General features: G+C 46.2%; 8 protein-coding genes across 10 annotated transcripts; 2 read left to right on the top strand and 6 right to left on the bottom strand.

Moving 5' to 3' along the window:
- Nucleotides 1–297: 297 nt before the first annotated feature.
- On the bottom strand, nucleotides 298–618 carry BDBG_17330 (uncharacterized protein; the record flags this gene model as incomplete). The annotated part of the gene is made up of 1 exon (XM_031725079.1): nucleotides 298–618. One exon carries the CDS (start codon nucleotides 616–618, stop codon nucleotides 298–300), a length of 321 nt encoding a protein of 106 aa, XP_031579217.1.
- Nucleotides 521–3,586, top strand: BDBG_05887 (uncharacterized protein). The gene is made up of 4 exons (XM_002623667.2): nucleotides 521–1,607; nucleotides 1,676–2,059; nucleotides 2,130–2,204; nucleotides 2,286–3,586. Exons 1-4 carry the CDS (start codon nucleotides 1,010–1,012, stop codon nucleotides 3,086–3,088), a joined length of 1,860 nt encoding a protein of 619 aa, XP_002623713.1. The 5' UTR covers nucleotides 521–1,009; the 3' UTR covers nucleotides 3,089–3,586.
- Nucleotides 2,004–5,547, bottom strand: BDBG_05886 (galactosyl transferase GMA12/MNN10 family protein). Of its 3 annotated transcripts, none has more exons than XM_002623666.2 (4): nucleotides 4,829–5,547; nucleotides 4,442–4,736; nucleotides 3,171–4,364; nucleotides 2,004–3,084 (listed from the first exon to the last, which is right to left on the bottom strand). In XM_002623666.2, exons 1-3 carry the CDS (start codon nucleotides 4,974–4,976, stop codon nucleotides 3,818–3,820), a joined length of 990 nt encoding a protein of 329 aa, XP_002623712.2. In that variant the 5' UTR covers nucleotides 4,977–5,547; the 3' UTR covers nucleotides 2,004–3,084; nucleotides 3,171–3,817. The 3 variants fall into 3 exon arrangements, with proteins under 3 accessions (XP_002623712.2, XP_031579215.1, XP_031579216.1); XM_031722345.1 differs by having other exon boundaries at nucleotides 4,831–5,547; XM_031722346.1 differs by lacking the exon at nucleotides 2,004–3,084 and having other exon boundaries at nucleotides 3,523–4,364; nucleotides 4,442–5,547.
- A 795-nt stretch (nucleotides 5,548–6,342) lies between these two features.
- On the bottom strand, nucleotides 6,343–7,038 carry BDBG_05885 (uncharacterized protein; the record flags this gene model as incomplete). The annotated part of the gene is made up of 2 exons (XM_002623665.2): nucleotides 6,343–6,787; nucleotides 6,914–7,038. 2 exons carry the CDS (start codon nucleotides 7,036–7,038, stop codon nucleotides 6,343–6,345), a joined length of 570 nt encoding a protein of 189 aa, XP_002623711.2.
- A 1,080-nt stretch (nucleotides 7,039–8,118) lies between these two features.
- BDBG_05884 (NAD-dependent histone deacetylase SIR2) lies at nucleotides 8,119–9,917 on the bottom strand (the record flags this gene model as incomplete). Its single annotated transcript, XM_002623664.1, has 5 exons — nucleotides 8,119–8,301; nucleotides 8,386–8,565; nucleotides 8,631–9,182; nucleotides 9,249–9,559; nucleotides 9,656–9,917. The coding sequence occupies 5 exons, from the start codon at nucleotides 9,915–9,917 to the stop codon at nucleotides 8,119–8,121; spliced, it is 1,488 nt and encodes a 495-aa protein (XP_002623710.1).
- A 186-nt stretch (nucleotides 9,918–10,103) lies between these two features.
- BDBG_05883 (NAD-dependent histone deacetylase SIR2) lies at nucleotides 10,104–12,106 on the bottom strand. Its single transcript, XM_031722344.1, has 2 exons — nucleotides 11,148–12,106; nucleotides 10,104–11,074 (listed from the first exon to the last, which is right to left on the bottom strand). The coding sequence occupies exons 1-2, from the start codon at nucleotides 11,696–11,698 to the stop codon at nucleotides 10,423–10,425; spliced, it is 1,203 nt and encodes a 400-aa protein (XP_031579214.1). The 5' UTR covers nucleotides 11,699–12,106; the 3' UTR covers nucleotides 10,104–10,422.
- BDBG_05882 (RWD domain-containing protein) lies at nucleotides 11,852–14,574 on the top strand. The gene is made up of 2 exons (XM_002623662.2): nucleotides 11,852–12,201; nucleotides 12,276–14,574. The coding sequence occupies exons 1-2, from the start codon at nucleotides 12,135–12,137 to the stop codon at nucleotides 12,905–12,907; spliced, it is 699 nt and encodes a 232-aa protein (XP_002623708.1). The 5' UTR covers nucleotides 11,852–12,134; the 3' UTR covers nucleotides 12,908–14,574.
- On the bottom strand, nucleotides 13,307–14,399 carry BDBG_05881 (DNA repair protein; the record flags this gene model as incomplete). Its single annotated transcript, XM_002623661.2, has 3 exons — nucleotides 13,307–14,065; nucleotides 14,134–14,294; nucleotides 14,351–14,399. The coding sequence occupies 3 exons, from the start codon at nucleotides 14,397–14,399 to the stop codon at nucleotides 13,307–13,309; spliced, it is 969 nt and encodes a 322-aa protein (XP_002623707.2).
- Nucleotides 14,575–14,642: the final 68 nt, after the last annotated feature.

Here is a 14,642-nt window from a genome sequence, read left to right as displayed (position 1 = left end):
GCACTACAACAGCTTTGGCCACGGAGCCTGATTTCATGCATGGCATCGCAGTTCAAAGTGATCTCGAGTAAATTGAGCCTTGTCATCACGTCACGCCCCAGGTGGTGATCTCTCTGGTGGTATTAAACGGTTCCTGAAACATGGAGAGGTGGACAAAGATAGGCCTGGAAATCGGTTTGAAACGAAGTATTAGTATTGGGGCGATTCATCAAAAGGTCGAGGAGTGTCCAGCACAATTCTCGGCAATGTACATACATCTGTAGTCAACGTGGTTAAATATAACATTGTTGACATGTTTTAGCGCGCATTTCTGATTTGATATTGTGAGCTGCCAAGCGACCAGTAGCCTTGCGATCTGGAAACTTGATGAGCCCACATTTTAAATTGATAGGAGCCAGTGTCTTGCGCAGGAGTCAAAGAGCGTATCTGCAATGAGCCCTTGGGTATCTCCGCATTGCAACTTTCTGAGTAACTAAAGACGGCCATCCGATAAAGCCGATCAGAGAACCCATAGCAGGTATGGAAATCCCCCACCCCAGGGCCCCGGATCCAGGTTCTGGCGGTGAAAATTTCTGTTTTCGATTCGGAAAGGGCTGTCATGCGCCATTTGACATTCATTATTAGAAAGACGACAAAACTCCATGATGTTGAGGCGCGTACATGCTCAGCTACAGTTTGGGCTGTAACCTGACTGTGCGATCCGGATCGCGCGTATTTAAGGCTCTCTTGAACTAGGCAACACGGCACCAAACCTTGTCAGTAGTATTTGACTCCAATAATAATAAACTGCAAGGTGTACTTTACCCCAATGATAAACTGCGTGAGGAGACAGACTGGTGGGGTTTTGGCGTGGTGTTAGCGGTCTCGCTCTGCAGCGCGATGACGTGAGGCTGCATTTGTCAGAAGTGACGTCAATGCTCGGCGATTTTCATCTTTTTCGTCCGCTTGTTGAAGAACCTTTGGAAGAGACTTTGGCGACTACGAAACCTTCATATTGTTTCTATAAGGTATGCCGTCTTCGTCCTGTTTTCATGGTAGAAATGACGATACATCTCCCAACACGTCTCTCACAGATTTAATGGATCTCATTGAGCCTTCGGAGGCCGCCCCCCCTCCTGCATCCAACCCATCGCCATCGCCGGGCAATGGATCGTCAAACCGCAATAGAGATGGGTCTCTTACAGGGCGTTCACAGAGGCCGAGTATACGAGTCCTACGCTTTCCCTCCAATCCTACACAAACAGCGACGCTTCGAACCAACCGACAGCGCGACAACAAGACAAATGTGTCTGAGATTGCGAACCGGCGTAGAAGTAGCTCGGATCCCCAATGGGTTGGGCCATTTGCCAACCACGGCGCTGATATAGGTCCTGCTGCGGCAACAAGGGATTTAACACGAATGCCTTCGTTAGTAGAGGAGCCTTCATATGAGGAGATTGTCCCACAAGAGAGTGGAAGCTCGCCTCCACGTCCTGGTAATTTAGGGAGACTGTGGCGGACGAGTGCTTTTGCAATATCGTCACTAGGTTTGACGCGTGCTGCCACAGTCAGTGGACATGAAGTAGGTGCAATGACTGACCGAGTGGTTGATCTTCTCGACGTTGTTGGTATGAAATTCCCTATTCCGCGGAGTTTTGTTGGAACCCAAAACTGACTGGCTTGATGTGGCAAACAGACCCTGAAATATCGACCCTGACTACCCTTACAAATGTTCAAAATTCCCTCTTCGTACCTGATCTTGGGCGGCTTTTAAATCGTAGACCGTCGTACCAATTGACTCCTAGAATTGAAGAGGCCTCCCAGCCGGAGGAGCCTGAGGGTGATCGCGAAAGCCTGGCAGGGGAAGAGAAAGATATATCAGAACGATTTCGTCTACAGAGCTCCAGCTCAACAGTTATTGATGACCTTTGTTTCGCAGTTTTACCCGACGGGGAAACGCTTCCTGGCTGGAGTGAGGCAGATAAGCTGGAACTCAATGATCATGTTAGACATATGCTTCATTCGCGGCGATCTAAGTTCAAACGATCTATGAAGGGCTTTGGGCAGTATGTTCGGAAACGTGGGTCAACCCATTAACTAACTCCCTTACGCACCATCATGTCACAGTACTAACATATTTTCATATGCAGCTCTTGGGTTTCTAGTCACGCTCTATGCGACACTAATTACACTTTTTGGTCTTGCTTGGGTCCTGTTCCTCATAGGTGTGTTCTCTGATTACAATGAGCGCTCTACGTTTAAACTTCATAAAGCACATTGACCTAATGCAATATTCGTGAAGTTAGGGTGGATCAATGTTGGCGGGCGTCAGCTCTATATCATCAACGTCATAGACAATGTTCTCGTCGCTTTATTCGCCATAGTAGGAGACGGACTTGCCCCGTTCCGCGCAATTGACACATACCACATGATTTTTGTCGCGCGCTATGCCCACATGACCTGGCGTCTGCGGAAGGAAAAAGCGCTCCCTAAACTCCACAACAAAAACGACCTTCCCAAGGAGAGGATAGACGACACCAACCAACACATCGATACCGAAATAAATACCGTGGATAATCTTAGTGACGGACGCCCCAACGATGAAATCAAACCAGAGGAATACTCAGTCCTCAACGCAAAGCAGCAGAAGCGCCTGGAGCACCATCAAAAGAAGCTCTCGAGATCACACACATTTTACAAACCGCATGAAACAAGCACCCACACAGCCTTCCCCCTCCGCCTCCTGATTGCTATCATCGTGCTGCTGGACTTCCACTCCATCTTCCAGATAGCATTGGGCACATGCACGTGGGCTATCCATTACGAAGTTCGCCCGTCCGCCCTTACGACTGTACTTCTCTGCTGCTCACTTACATGCAACATCATGGGTGGTGTTTTGATTTGGATTGGGGACCGTAAGTCGCGCAAGAAGGAAGTTATTGAGAGAATGTTCCGGCAAGAGTTGACACAAGAGGCGATGAAGAAGGTGGATAAACGGAGAAGGAAGGCTAGCAAACGGGAGAGTATGGATGTGAGGCGGAAAGTATCTCATGAGGGTGAAGAGAGGAGGATAGAGAGAAGCAGCACTGACACGAAAACTTTATCCTAGAGGTTTTTTTACGATTAAACTTTTCTTTTAATGGCGTTCATGGGGTGGGATACAAGCGATATATACACGAACACAAACGTACCGTGAGGGTTAATAATTATACGTACAGTACGATCCGTAGTGCCTTGACAAGATAATGTATAGTAAGTCAATACTATTTAAACCTGAATAACTTAATGAATAAGGGACTGGGAGTTTTGGAAGGTCGATGGATGGAAGGATCCATAGGCGTTTGTCGACGGGTGATGGGATAACGGGAGGAGGGATCTAATACTCACACAGCTTCCGGATTTTCCATTTTTCCGGATGCGCCCCGATGCAAAAAGAGCTCAATCACCACCAGAACTATCTGGGGTTGAACCATTCCTTATGTCAACAGCTTCGCTATATCTAGCTCTGCAGATCTTATAAGACTTTTCTGATATTTTAAAATTTCAGAGTTCAATTTATTATAAAGATGTTTTTCTATGAAATAAGTTAATAATGGCAGCATAATTTAATAAACTGAATAATGTGGATATCATTTACATTTTTCACTTTCAAAATTCCGTCATTCTCTATGAGCTTAGTAAAAGATACCTGTTGTGTCTGATTAATAGTAGCACAGTAGAGTAGAGGGTGCAGGCACTGGAGGAATTGAGTTAACACAAGAAAAGACAAGATCAAACTGTTATTATAAATATATAGCCTGGCCAGAGCTGCAGCTAAATCAAAAGTGATGGTACTTGATCAATCGGGGGGATCTATGCCCTCCCAGAATGACTCTGTCTCTTTTATGTATCCTGTATTCTCCAACGGCTGCTCCCACTCCGCTCGATGCGATTCCGCTATAGCCATATATGGCCCCAAAGTCTCATCCAGTTTCTCTTTGGGAGTCCCCGGAAAATGAACCAGGAGATCGCCAGGATGTACCTGGAGATGTGAAGGGGAGTCTGGATTCAGGTCTAGTCCGTTTGGTGCTCTCATGTAGGCATTGAACCAGCGCAGCGGACAGTATACAGTGGATCGGCGGAAGTAATCATTCTCCTTTATAAGGTTACCCATTGCTGACTGGTCAAACCAGCGGAGTTCGACGTTTGGGTTGTAGATTGGGTAGGCGGTTGTGGCGGTAAGCAATTGCACAGACCATGGGTGTACGCGGATCAGAAAGACACCGCTGTTCATTCCGTTCCAATCCTTGGAGAGAAGAAGATGGACGTGCGGCAAATGCGGCGGAGGTAAGAAGGTCTCCAGTGGCATGTTGGGATTCATGAGTACAGTGTCGGCATCGAAGTAGCTGGGGGTCAATTATCAATCATTTGCAAATAAGAACACCGGTTCTTGATGGGAACAAACAGGGGGTCGCAAACTCACAGCAGCCACTCCAGTCGATCATCCACAGGCTTTTGTAACTCCTGTAGTAGAACTGATAGAATGATGGCCATTTTGTTCCAAAAACCATCAAGAACTGGAGCCTGTAGTTTAAATAGAGGATATCCTAATCGGCGGCTGTGTTCTTCATGCGTCTTTAACGCCCTCTCGTAGACCGGGTTGTTTCCCCATAGCATTGTCACTTTACCAACTTTTGGTTGGACATGATGCTTAACGGGGCTTGCTATGGCTTGATACTTAACGGGGTTCGCTATGGCTTGATACTTAACGGGGCTCCCTATGAGTTCTAGTCAGTCCTATCCCAATGGATATACAAGTCTCTCCCCCCTCCCTCTCTAGGATGCAATAATTAAAAGGAATGAAATGAACACATCACACGATAGTTCAAAAATAATTTGAACAACCAAAAAAAGGCAAAAAAGACCAGAGCTACACGTAGGCCAAGTTTTAGCCCAGTGTGCAGGCTTTGAGTATGATAATGCAGTCGCCATCGCCGAATTTGTTGAGGATGTGCCATCACTTTTCGCTCTTGCTTGGTGGCTGGCCAGACAGGGACGTCTGCGCAGTGCGTAAGTGCGCAGTATGTCAAAAATATAAAAAAAATAATAATATTAGAGAAATCCTCCAAACGTGGGTTTGAAAACAATCCATAAATAAAGAAATCACCATTCTGCGAAGGTGAACGGGTTTAAAATCCTCCCTACACCCGGTGGGATCGGCTCATCAACATCATGGGTTGGGGTAAATATCGACGTCAAGTGCTTGATCACCAGCCAATTATTTCAGTTCGGTCAAGCTGAAACAAAAGACTTTGAGTTACGCTTAGGTACGTATGGACATTGTACGCTATAGCCTTACAAGCTAATATCGTTACCGCTGGAAAATGTTTCACATGTATGTATGTATAGTACATACATGTACGTTGTCTGTAAGGTTTTGTCACTCTACCTTACCGTGTGAAATTATGCACCAGCACCTTTTGGTCGAATATTTTTTTCTAACATCACCCGGTTTAGGTCAGCTTTGGGACATGGAAACACTAGGGGGGAATTTTTTAGGGGGAAAAAAAGAAAAAGAACAAAGAAAAATGGAATAAAAGGGGGTTGAATAAGAGTGCTCTTTTAACGGAGTGTGACGCGCGCCTAATAATAATAATAATCATTAAGCTTTTTATGCGAGCCAGCTGTGGAACAGGCTCCACATTTACACTGGAACCAAGGAGAGTCAATTACACTAGTCCCAAAGCAGTTTGGTTTATGCAGTGCTTATTGTATATGATTCCACTCAATATTATAAGAGAATAATACGAGAAGTTTCATTAACTTGAAGAAAACATAGAAAGAATATAGAGAGAGTATTATTTTGAGAAAAAGGCGTGAGAAAATAGGGGTAAATGGGTGCATTTAACTATCATTCAGCTCTTAACTTCTGCTAAAGACCAAGTCTCGTATTGGAGTATAGAGTTTTCTCTAACACGCTTAGACAAAGATAAGATTGATAGACGGGGTAGCTACAATATATCGTACCAAAACTTATATTATTGAAGAAATTAAATATACATACATGTACTCCGTACACCAGGCAGGTATGAACAAGGCGCATGTATGTACAAGTATATAGCTAGAGAGAACAAATCTGGCCAAAGTCAAAGAGTGCGACAGAGAAGAATATTCTCGAGAATGGCTGTCATGACAAAATGAAATGAAGGAAATACTGAGAAGGAAGAAAGGGTATATAGAAAGTAAAGAATCAACAGGGTGAACAAAAAGCCTTCATCCATGTTTAGTCGCAGCCAATTCACTTGATGGTACATTTCTATTCCCTGACCAAAAAGACGGGGATTTGTATTGCCCCTCTTTGGTATGGATGATTGTTGAAAACGGCTACATCATTCTTGCTCGCCTTGCGTCGCCGCTAGTGCCAAAGCCCGATCGCAGCAAATATGGCAATGCCGCCCACCCCGAGTCAAGCCCCCCTGGATAAACCGTAGATCTAGATTGCGGAGAGCTTGTTGGGGCACCTGAGCCGGTCTCCGAGACCTGCGATGCGGTTGAAGAGGGCTGCGCGGAAGAAGAAAAAGAAGAAATAGAAGACGAAGATGCAGATGTAGCAGTAGCCGCGGTGACGAATAGGCTAGAGTCTGAGGAGTGGAGTTGTATCGTGATGGGTTGCGCCAACATGGTGATAGGCCCTGTGACCTGCGTGCTTGAGTCTGCTGTCTTTTGGCGAACGGTGACGATTGTGGTGCCTGTAAACAGTTTGTGCCTTGTGCATCCGGCGTATATTGCCGTGCCGTTTTCCATGAGCGCAGTCATGTACTCGTAATCCCTATTAAAAGCGAGGGTCAATAAATTACCAAAATCGTATTTTCAAAGGGGAAAAAATGGCTCATACTCTCTATCACACGTATGAGAGGCAACACACCGCAGTGGTTACTGATCGTTCGATATTCACATCGGCAGAGGTGGATCCCAGGGGACAGTAGCCCAGGCTATACACCGTGTCCGCTGTTTCCCTCCCATGCCTATTGAACCCCGAAGGAAAACACGATCGATCCGCATTGTTAGACGTAGTAGCATTTTGCACCGTAGGCCCTCCGGAACAAGATTTGCCGCCGAAGGCTCGTACGTCCACGAGCTCGAGCAAGACGCTGGGGGGGGGGGGAGGGGAGGTGAAGGCCGTTGTCAGAGCAATTTGGGTGGTTGGGCCTTGAGAGGCAATCTTGAAAATGAGATCTCTGCTTGGAAATTCCCGTCGATGGGATATACATACAATTCAGTAATAGAACCTTGGTGTAGGTCTGGTATATGCCATGTCCTCGGCCAGACAATGAGAGACACACGCAGCGGGATAAGGAGCTGGAAGGATATAAAACAAAAGGGGCGGAGGCCGTTGAGGGTCAGCTCGGAGTAGAGATTACTACGGTGGCTTAAGTCGAGTCGGGCGCTAAGTAGGCTCTAGCAGCGACATGGAATCAAAAGCACTGCTTATTGCTCAAACAGTGGACAAGAATAATATTAGAGCTGCCAATCTGGCACTGCTCATTTTGCAGCAAAATACTCCGGACTATGATTTTAAGTGGCATTTATGTAAGTACATGTACATTAGCAGGGAATAAATGAAACGAAAATAAACGAAAATGAAACCCAGATCTAGCGTCTCTTCGCGCGTTCGTGAGTACGAATGAAAAATAAAACTGAAAACTGACCTAACCGCCCAGTAATCTGCAAATCCAAACAACCCAGCTCAACCCTGAAAACTCAAAAGAAAATTAAAGCCCATCCATCTAGTCAATAAATATGCCAGCCATACCGAGTCCCACTGAAGAAAAGAAAATGAACGAAATGAAGAATGAATGCATGGAGGTACTGGTACAGAGGCAGGAGTCTATGAGAAACCAGCGAACACGGTCGAAGCAAATGAAACTAGGGGGTTAAAAAAGGATATCGACTCGAAAAAGGGTTATGGGGGGATCAAGCGTGGCAAAAGTACAACGTAACAAGAAAACAGGAAAATCTATCTAACGATCCTGAGGAATTGCTGATAATGGGAATAAACAGAACAGATTGGGGGGGTCCAAGAAACGATGGGAAAACAATTCATCAAATGAAGGGAGAAATGCACAGAAAGGTAAATAAGAGGAGGAAGAAGGATCCATCCTATGGGGTCGCAGCGGTGAACCGGTATCGCGAGACGTGGCCTTCATCCAGCGCAACTTCAACAGTTTGGTCTTTGGGTATCATTTCATGCTGCAAATCCCAACCAGCGCGACGGCAGAGCTCGGAGACCACAACGTCGCATTCACCGAGCATGTTAATATCAAAATCAATGTGGGACACCGGCTATTAGGTACGGGAACGCGTCAGCAAGATTGATCGCGATATTTATTATAGCGGCAGGTAGCTTGTCTTATCAGAAATACTTACATCACGCGAAATGAAAATTTGAGGAACATGGCGAGGTAGAATGCCTGGAACTTCGGCAACTGGTGCCACTTTCAGCGATGTTCCAATGACAATAACGAGGTCCGCTAGATCACGATCGTGACCAATAAGACGCTTCGAGAATGCGCTCGGAAGATCTTCACCGAAGAATGTGATATCAGGCTTGCTGGAGTGTTAGGAAATGGAAAAAATGGACTTTAGTTGTTATGGCAGTGAACGGAACCTACCTTCATCACACCAGGCGTGGGAATATCATAGTCTTCATCATCCGAGCTGTCGTCAAAATCCTTTCTTCTACGATCTTTTGCCTGGGATCCATTTGAGCTGCGCTTTCGTTTCATTCCGCAAGGCCGAGCTGCGAGCAGCTTTTTGCAGGCAGTACATTCAGGAAGTGCTCCCTTTCGGACATGTTCGAAGATTTGCTCACCCGGGACCTGGTACTTGCACTTGACGCAGGATGCTGTCGCGAAAGAGCCATGACATTGTATTAAATTCTCAGGCAGAATCCCCGCATTTGCTTCCAAGTTGTCAATATTTTGGGTGAAGTTCGTTAATAGTTTCCCTTTATCCTGAAGGAGACGGATAAAAGCATGCGTTGGAGAAAACTTCTTCTCTGTCGGAAGAATGTCCTTTGCAATGGAGTAGAAGATATTGGGGTCCTCGTGGAAGAGGCGTATATCGAAAACTTCCTGCGGGTCGGTCAAACCCAGATACTCCAACTTTGAATACAAGCCGGTATCTTTCGAACGGAAGTCGGGAATACCGAGACTGGTAGATATCTAGGAGCCTGGATATCAGTATTATTTTATTCTTCCTTCCCTGAATAACATAACCAAGTTGCTTACACCTGCTCCAGTTAGGACGATGATGTTTTTTGATTTTTTCAGCAGCTCAACTGCGTCATCAATCGTATTGTACTGTGGTAGCTTCACGCGCCGTGAGTATTCGCGCGAAATTCCGATAATTAGTAAGGGATGATAAGCCCTGTCTGGTGCGCCTTCAAGAAACGAGGGCGGCATGATCCCAAACGCAGTGCAGAGTTTCTTCGCGGTAATGGTTCCTCGCCCTATTGTCTCTTCCGCGAAAGCAGCCTTTCCGATTTCATGCAGACGCCTGCGAAAGGCAGCCGCCTCCTCTAGAGTGCACGCATCAGGGACTGGAGTACCGTTTAATCAGTATTTGCTTTGTTTTTCTTGAATGAACGGGCGATTAAAGGACGCGTGCCGGGGCGCAAGGGGAACATTTCTCTTACCATCGCGCAGCTGTTCATCGCGGACAAACTGTAACGAATCTTCATAAAACGACTCAGTCTCCCAGTTATCTTCGGAGTCGTCAGAGTCCCCTGAGGCATAAGAATCGCCGTCCTCCGTGTCGAACTCGGGCTGTGACACGTCCTCGCTGGCGTCAGGGGCGCCTGCTGATATCACTCCGTCCTCTGTGGCTACGTCGACCACCTTCACTACTGCAGATTTCAAAGAAAGCTCCTCGTTCGGTAGCACTGGCGCGACATCCATCTCGGGACGAAGGACAAGACCCAACCAGTAGTAAGCTCCGCTCCGGTAGCTTACATTGGTAGAAGGTTGTTAGCGATTAGGTGTCGGGAAAAAGGCCCTGGTCTCGCAGTTTGGCACGCGGCAGCTAGGCGCGAGGTATTAATAATATCTCCGAGGCTCGGAGGTTTATGATAATCCGGCTCCATCGCCCCTAAAGGCCACGAACAAAGGGGCAAATCCCGAGCGTTCAAATATATCCTAGGTATGGTATGGATATAAAAAACTATTATGTTAATACCATACATCATGATGATTAAAGTGCTCATGAGGGCATGATTTAATTTCTCATGAAGGTAGTCTAGTTTGTATTTTTCTGTATCTAGTATTTTCTATTCCCCTAACCAGGCGGAAATGTGACCTGGTCCATTATTTCTGCTGTAATTGGTATCATGAAAATGTGGACATGGAAGACATTACAGGATCCTTTCTTCTCCTTTCTATTTACTCCTTTCTCTTTGGTGGGGATTCATGAATCTGTCATTTTGTGATCTTCGCCCTGGACATTATCATCGTCATCATCTGAACCGTCACCTTCGTCTTCCCACTCTCCGCCCACGTCTTCGCCATCATCGCTGTCACTAACATCGCCCAGCTGGGTTTGGAGATCTTGGACGAGTTCCTCAGCGTGTTCCTTTAGCTTCACATCCTCATATTCTACTAGCTCGTAAAGTTTCAAACTCTGTTTTAGCCAACTTCGGCTGGAGCGTAATGTAGCCTGTCGTAGTTCAGATTCTGATAGGTCGCTCTTATTGGGGGGAAGCTTTTCGCCCTTTCCTAGCAAATATAGACACCATCCTCCCAAATACCACATCTCAACGCTATGGTCGTCTTCAAGGGCCATTCTTTCTAGCACTTCGAGCGCCTCAATTTCCATCTGGGCTTCCATCAATAGTCTAGAAAGGCTTATCCGTGTGGGAAAGTCTGGCACCAAGGGACTTTCTGGAGGTAGATCTTTCCATAACTCAAGGCTTCTCGACAACGCAGCTCGGGCGTCATCGTGTCGGAGCTGTGATATTCTAACCGAAGCCAATGTTTGTAGGCATTCTGGGGAATCGGGGGCAACTAAAAGAGCCTCCGTAACCAACGATTCGCATCGAGCTTCCGCGTCCTCTTCCCATCTGATTGAAAAGCTTCGATTCAGCATTCGGCATTTTCTAAAAAAAAATTAATTTGGATAAACAGCGAACTCACGATAGATCGGTCATGTATATTTCTACCACTCCGCATAAAGCATGTGCTAGCTTTTTCTTCTTCTCTTGCGCAGCCAACGCATCGTCTGTCTTGCTGCTTTGCTCTAACGACTGTATGTTCCGTCTCAAAGTTGCGACACCTTTTTCGAACCAGTTTACACTATCCTTGCCACCGGCCTCGTTCAATTGCGCAAGCCATAAGAATTTCTCTGCGCCTCCTCCTTCAGACTCAGAAATTTCCCCGTTCGGATCTAGAGCCACTGCTCGCATGAAGTGTTCCCGCGCGGCATCAATCTCTCCCAGCTCAACATATATTTCGCCGATCAGGTTCAGGCCTAATAACACATTGGAAGATCCGGTTGAAGCGATATCCAACCCGCGTTGCGCAAGAGGAAGAGCGGCCTCCGGCTGCCCCGTTTGGAGGAGAACAGTGGCTTGGTCGAAGAAAATTGCGGGATCTTCAATCATTTTCCTCGGGGCAGACCGGTTGGCACCAAGGCCAGATTTTACTCTTTTCTTCGAAGATTTGTTTGAGGGTCGCGTTTTGGCCATATGGATATATATCGGCTATATTCTAGTTAAATAATAATAAGTAAAAAGGAGAAAAGTACGCTTAGGGAAATTATTGTTTGAAATAAATTGATTTTTATTTCTCGGTGTTGGGATGAATTGGGTTTGTCAGTTCCTGGCAACTTTTCTTCTGGAGTTTGCTCTGTTTGCATGTGGAAACGGAACTTGATTAAATATCATCGCGGTGAGAGCTTCAGGGTAAAGAACAACGGTAAAATACCCCCTCAGCCCATGCTGAAAAATCCAGATTTCGTTTTGAATAGCACATTGCAGAGACATTACTTGTTAACACCGCTAGAAACTCGCGTTTGATTGCTTTGAAAGTATTTATTCCGGAAAAGGGGATCAAACCATCAAACGACCAAGCCTAGTTAACCCCTCTCCCTCCTACGTGCTTCACCATTGAAGCAAGGGCATTATGGGCATCGAAGATCAGCAAGAAGAGAGGGAGACCCTCAAGTCGATTTTTCCAGATGAAATTACAGGTATTCTAATACAACCACTGCCTGCCTTGCCTCCGTTGCCACGGCGCGCTGGGAACTAACATATTATCATACAGATATATCTGATACCGCATATCGAATATCGATAACCTTGGATGTTACCTCCCAAGGGGACGATGACCAAGAGCCTCCCGTTCTCATCCTGCAAGTTTCATATCCACCACAATATCCCGATGTCGCACCGGACCTCGACCTCTCCGCGCCTCCTAATGCACCCAAACACCCCCACTTTGATATCCAAGAAGACCGGGCCCGCCTCCTGGAGTCGCTGCAGTCCACCATTGAAGAAAATATGGGAATGGCAATGATTTTTACTATTGTGGATATGTTGAAAGAGGGTGCCGAGCTTCTTATATCCGAGCGACAGGCAGCCATTCAAGCCTTAAAGGAAATGGAGTCTGCGAAGGCAGAGGAGGAGGAGAATCGCAAATTTCACGGCACGGCTGTGACACGCGAGTCGTTTTTGGAGTGGAGAGATAGGTTCCGGAAGGAGATGGAGGAACTTGAACGGAGGAAACAGGAAGAAAAGGAAGCGGATGAGAAGAAGAAGAAGGTTGCTGGCAAGGACGAGAAAAAGCTTACTGGCAAGGAACTTTGGGAGAGGGGCCTGGCTGGTAAAGTGGATTATGATGAAGACTATGTTGATTCCATACCTACAGATATGGAAAAGCTACAATTGGTGTCGTGACATTTCATTCCTAATATACCTTTCCTTTCGTATAAATATAATGGATTTTGAGTTGATTGCCGGGCGCTTGGAAGTTCATGATATTAAGAGTAAAATATCTCCTGTCATTCAAGCACAAATAGAAAATATCACACATATGTTCTTTCTTCGGCTGCGGAGTGGTATTTGCAGCAGGCATTGATGATGATGCTACTGCCCTGATGGCCCTTTGGCGTGCTTGTATCACTCCTCGCTTGCATATTTCGCCTCATACGAGCCGACGATGCATACTGCACATCTGCGCCTTTACCGAATTTCTCATTATAAGCATCGATTCGATGTTTGCCATGAGCCATATATCCGGGTCAGATTATTCTGCTGTAAGGTTGGGCTTCAAGCCACACTCAATTATCATCACGATTAGGGGTGCTTGTCTTTTTGCTCAGTCGCACTATCTTCTTCACTTCCTTCAGCAGTGATATCCTTTGCTTCATCCTTGGATCCACCAACCTCAGCAGCCCCAATGTCAGATTCTGACTGTGCTAACCGGTGCATCCTCATTTCCTCCCTTTCCTTTTCTGCAAGTTCCCGCTCCTTCAGCACGACCTCCCACATCTTTTCCGCAAGCTCTTTAGTCTTCTCGTCCTCATACTGAATCGTTTTTATGGTATAATCAAGTGACTCAGTAACGGTTAACGCCCATGGAGTCCCATCGTGCTGCTCCACAATACAATCCCACTCATCCTCCTGCTGCGCTAGATAAACATCATCCTCCAACTTATCCCGTTGAAGGATCTTCTTCCACCGCGAGTCTAATTTGCTCCTCAATGCGCGACTCAAGCTTGGAGGCTCTGGCTTTTTGATCCGAAGGAATGGAAACCCACGCGCAGTAGCAAGAACAGGAACATGGCGGGGCCCATTGATTTGTAGCCTTGGTCGCGATAAAATCGGTTGGGTATCCGGGTGTGGACGGAGAGCTTCTGGGCGTCTCCTTGCTCTGCCTTCTGCTCTTTTCCTTAATGCGCGCGTGTTGCGGTTTTCAGGACGGTGTTGGGCACGTTGAATTTCGCGGGATTTGTGGATATTGACTTTGAGATCCAGCGCGCGCTGAACGATTGACTCAAGGCGGCCAATACTTTCTGGGTTTGCTTGGGCGCATGAATGGAGCAAGTCTAATGCCTTGCGTGAGTTTAAAAGTTTAAAAGTTAGTGTCTGAAAGATTCCACCAGGCCTTGGTGATGGCTAACCTCGTAGCCTGCCTTCAAAGCATTGACAATCTGGCTGGGACTTTGCAAGCCTTTATACTTGTGAAAATTTGATTTTATTAAACCTTGGATTTCCGCAGGTTGGAGGTTAATTAAACGCAGGCGGGCGGATTGGGACAGGAGGGCATGGTAGAGCGAAAGACCTAGAGTAGCTATGAGTTTGGGCATTCGATCACATATCCACTGTAGGAGAACCTACATGCTAGTCTATGGGCGCCCGAGCTCTTTGGTAACAAAAACCGGGGCATTCGAAAAATCTGAGTTCTCCGTTGGCTTTACTTAAATATCTCCTAAAATTGTTTCGAGAAACTCGGATGAAGATATTCATAGTCACATGATTTGATATCAGTTCCAACTATTGGTACGCTTGAAACATTCCCCAGTTGTATAGAATAAGCTGGAGACTTGCATGAGGAAATTGCTTATAGGTCGTAGGGTAGGAAAGTATAGCATGTTCATAGTCTGTAAACTAGAAGTTTATGCCCGGTCAT

This window comes from Blastomyces gilchristii (genome assembly GCF_000003855.2).
Source record: "Blastomyces gilchristii SLH14081 genomic scaffold supercont1.12, whole genome shotgun sequence".
Lineage (NCBI taxonomy): Eukaryota > Fungi > Ascomycota > Eurotiomycetes > Onygenales > Ajellomycetaceae > Blastomyces > Blastomyces gilchristii.
This window is presented reverse-complemented; position numbering and strand designations above follow the sequence as displayed.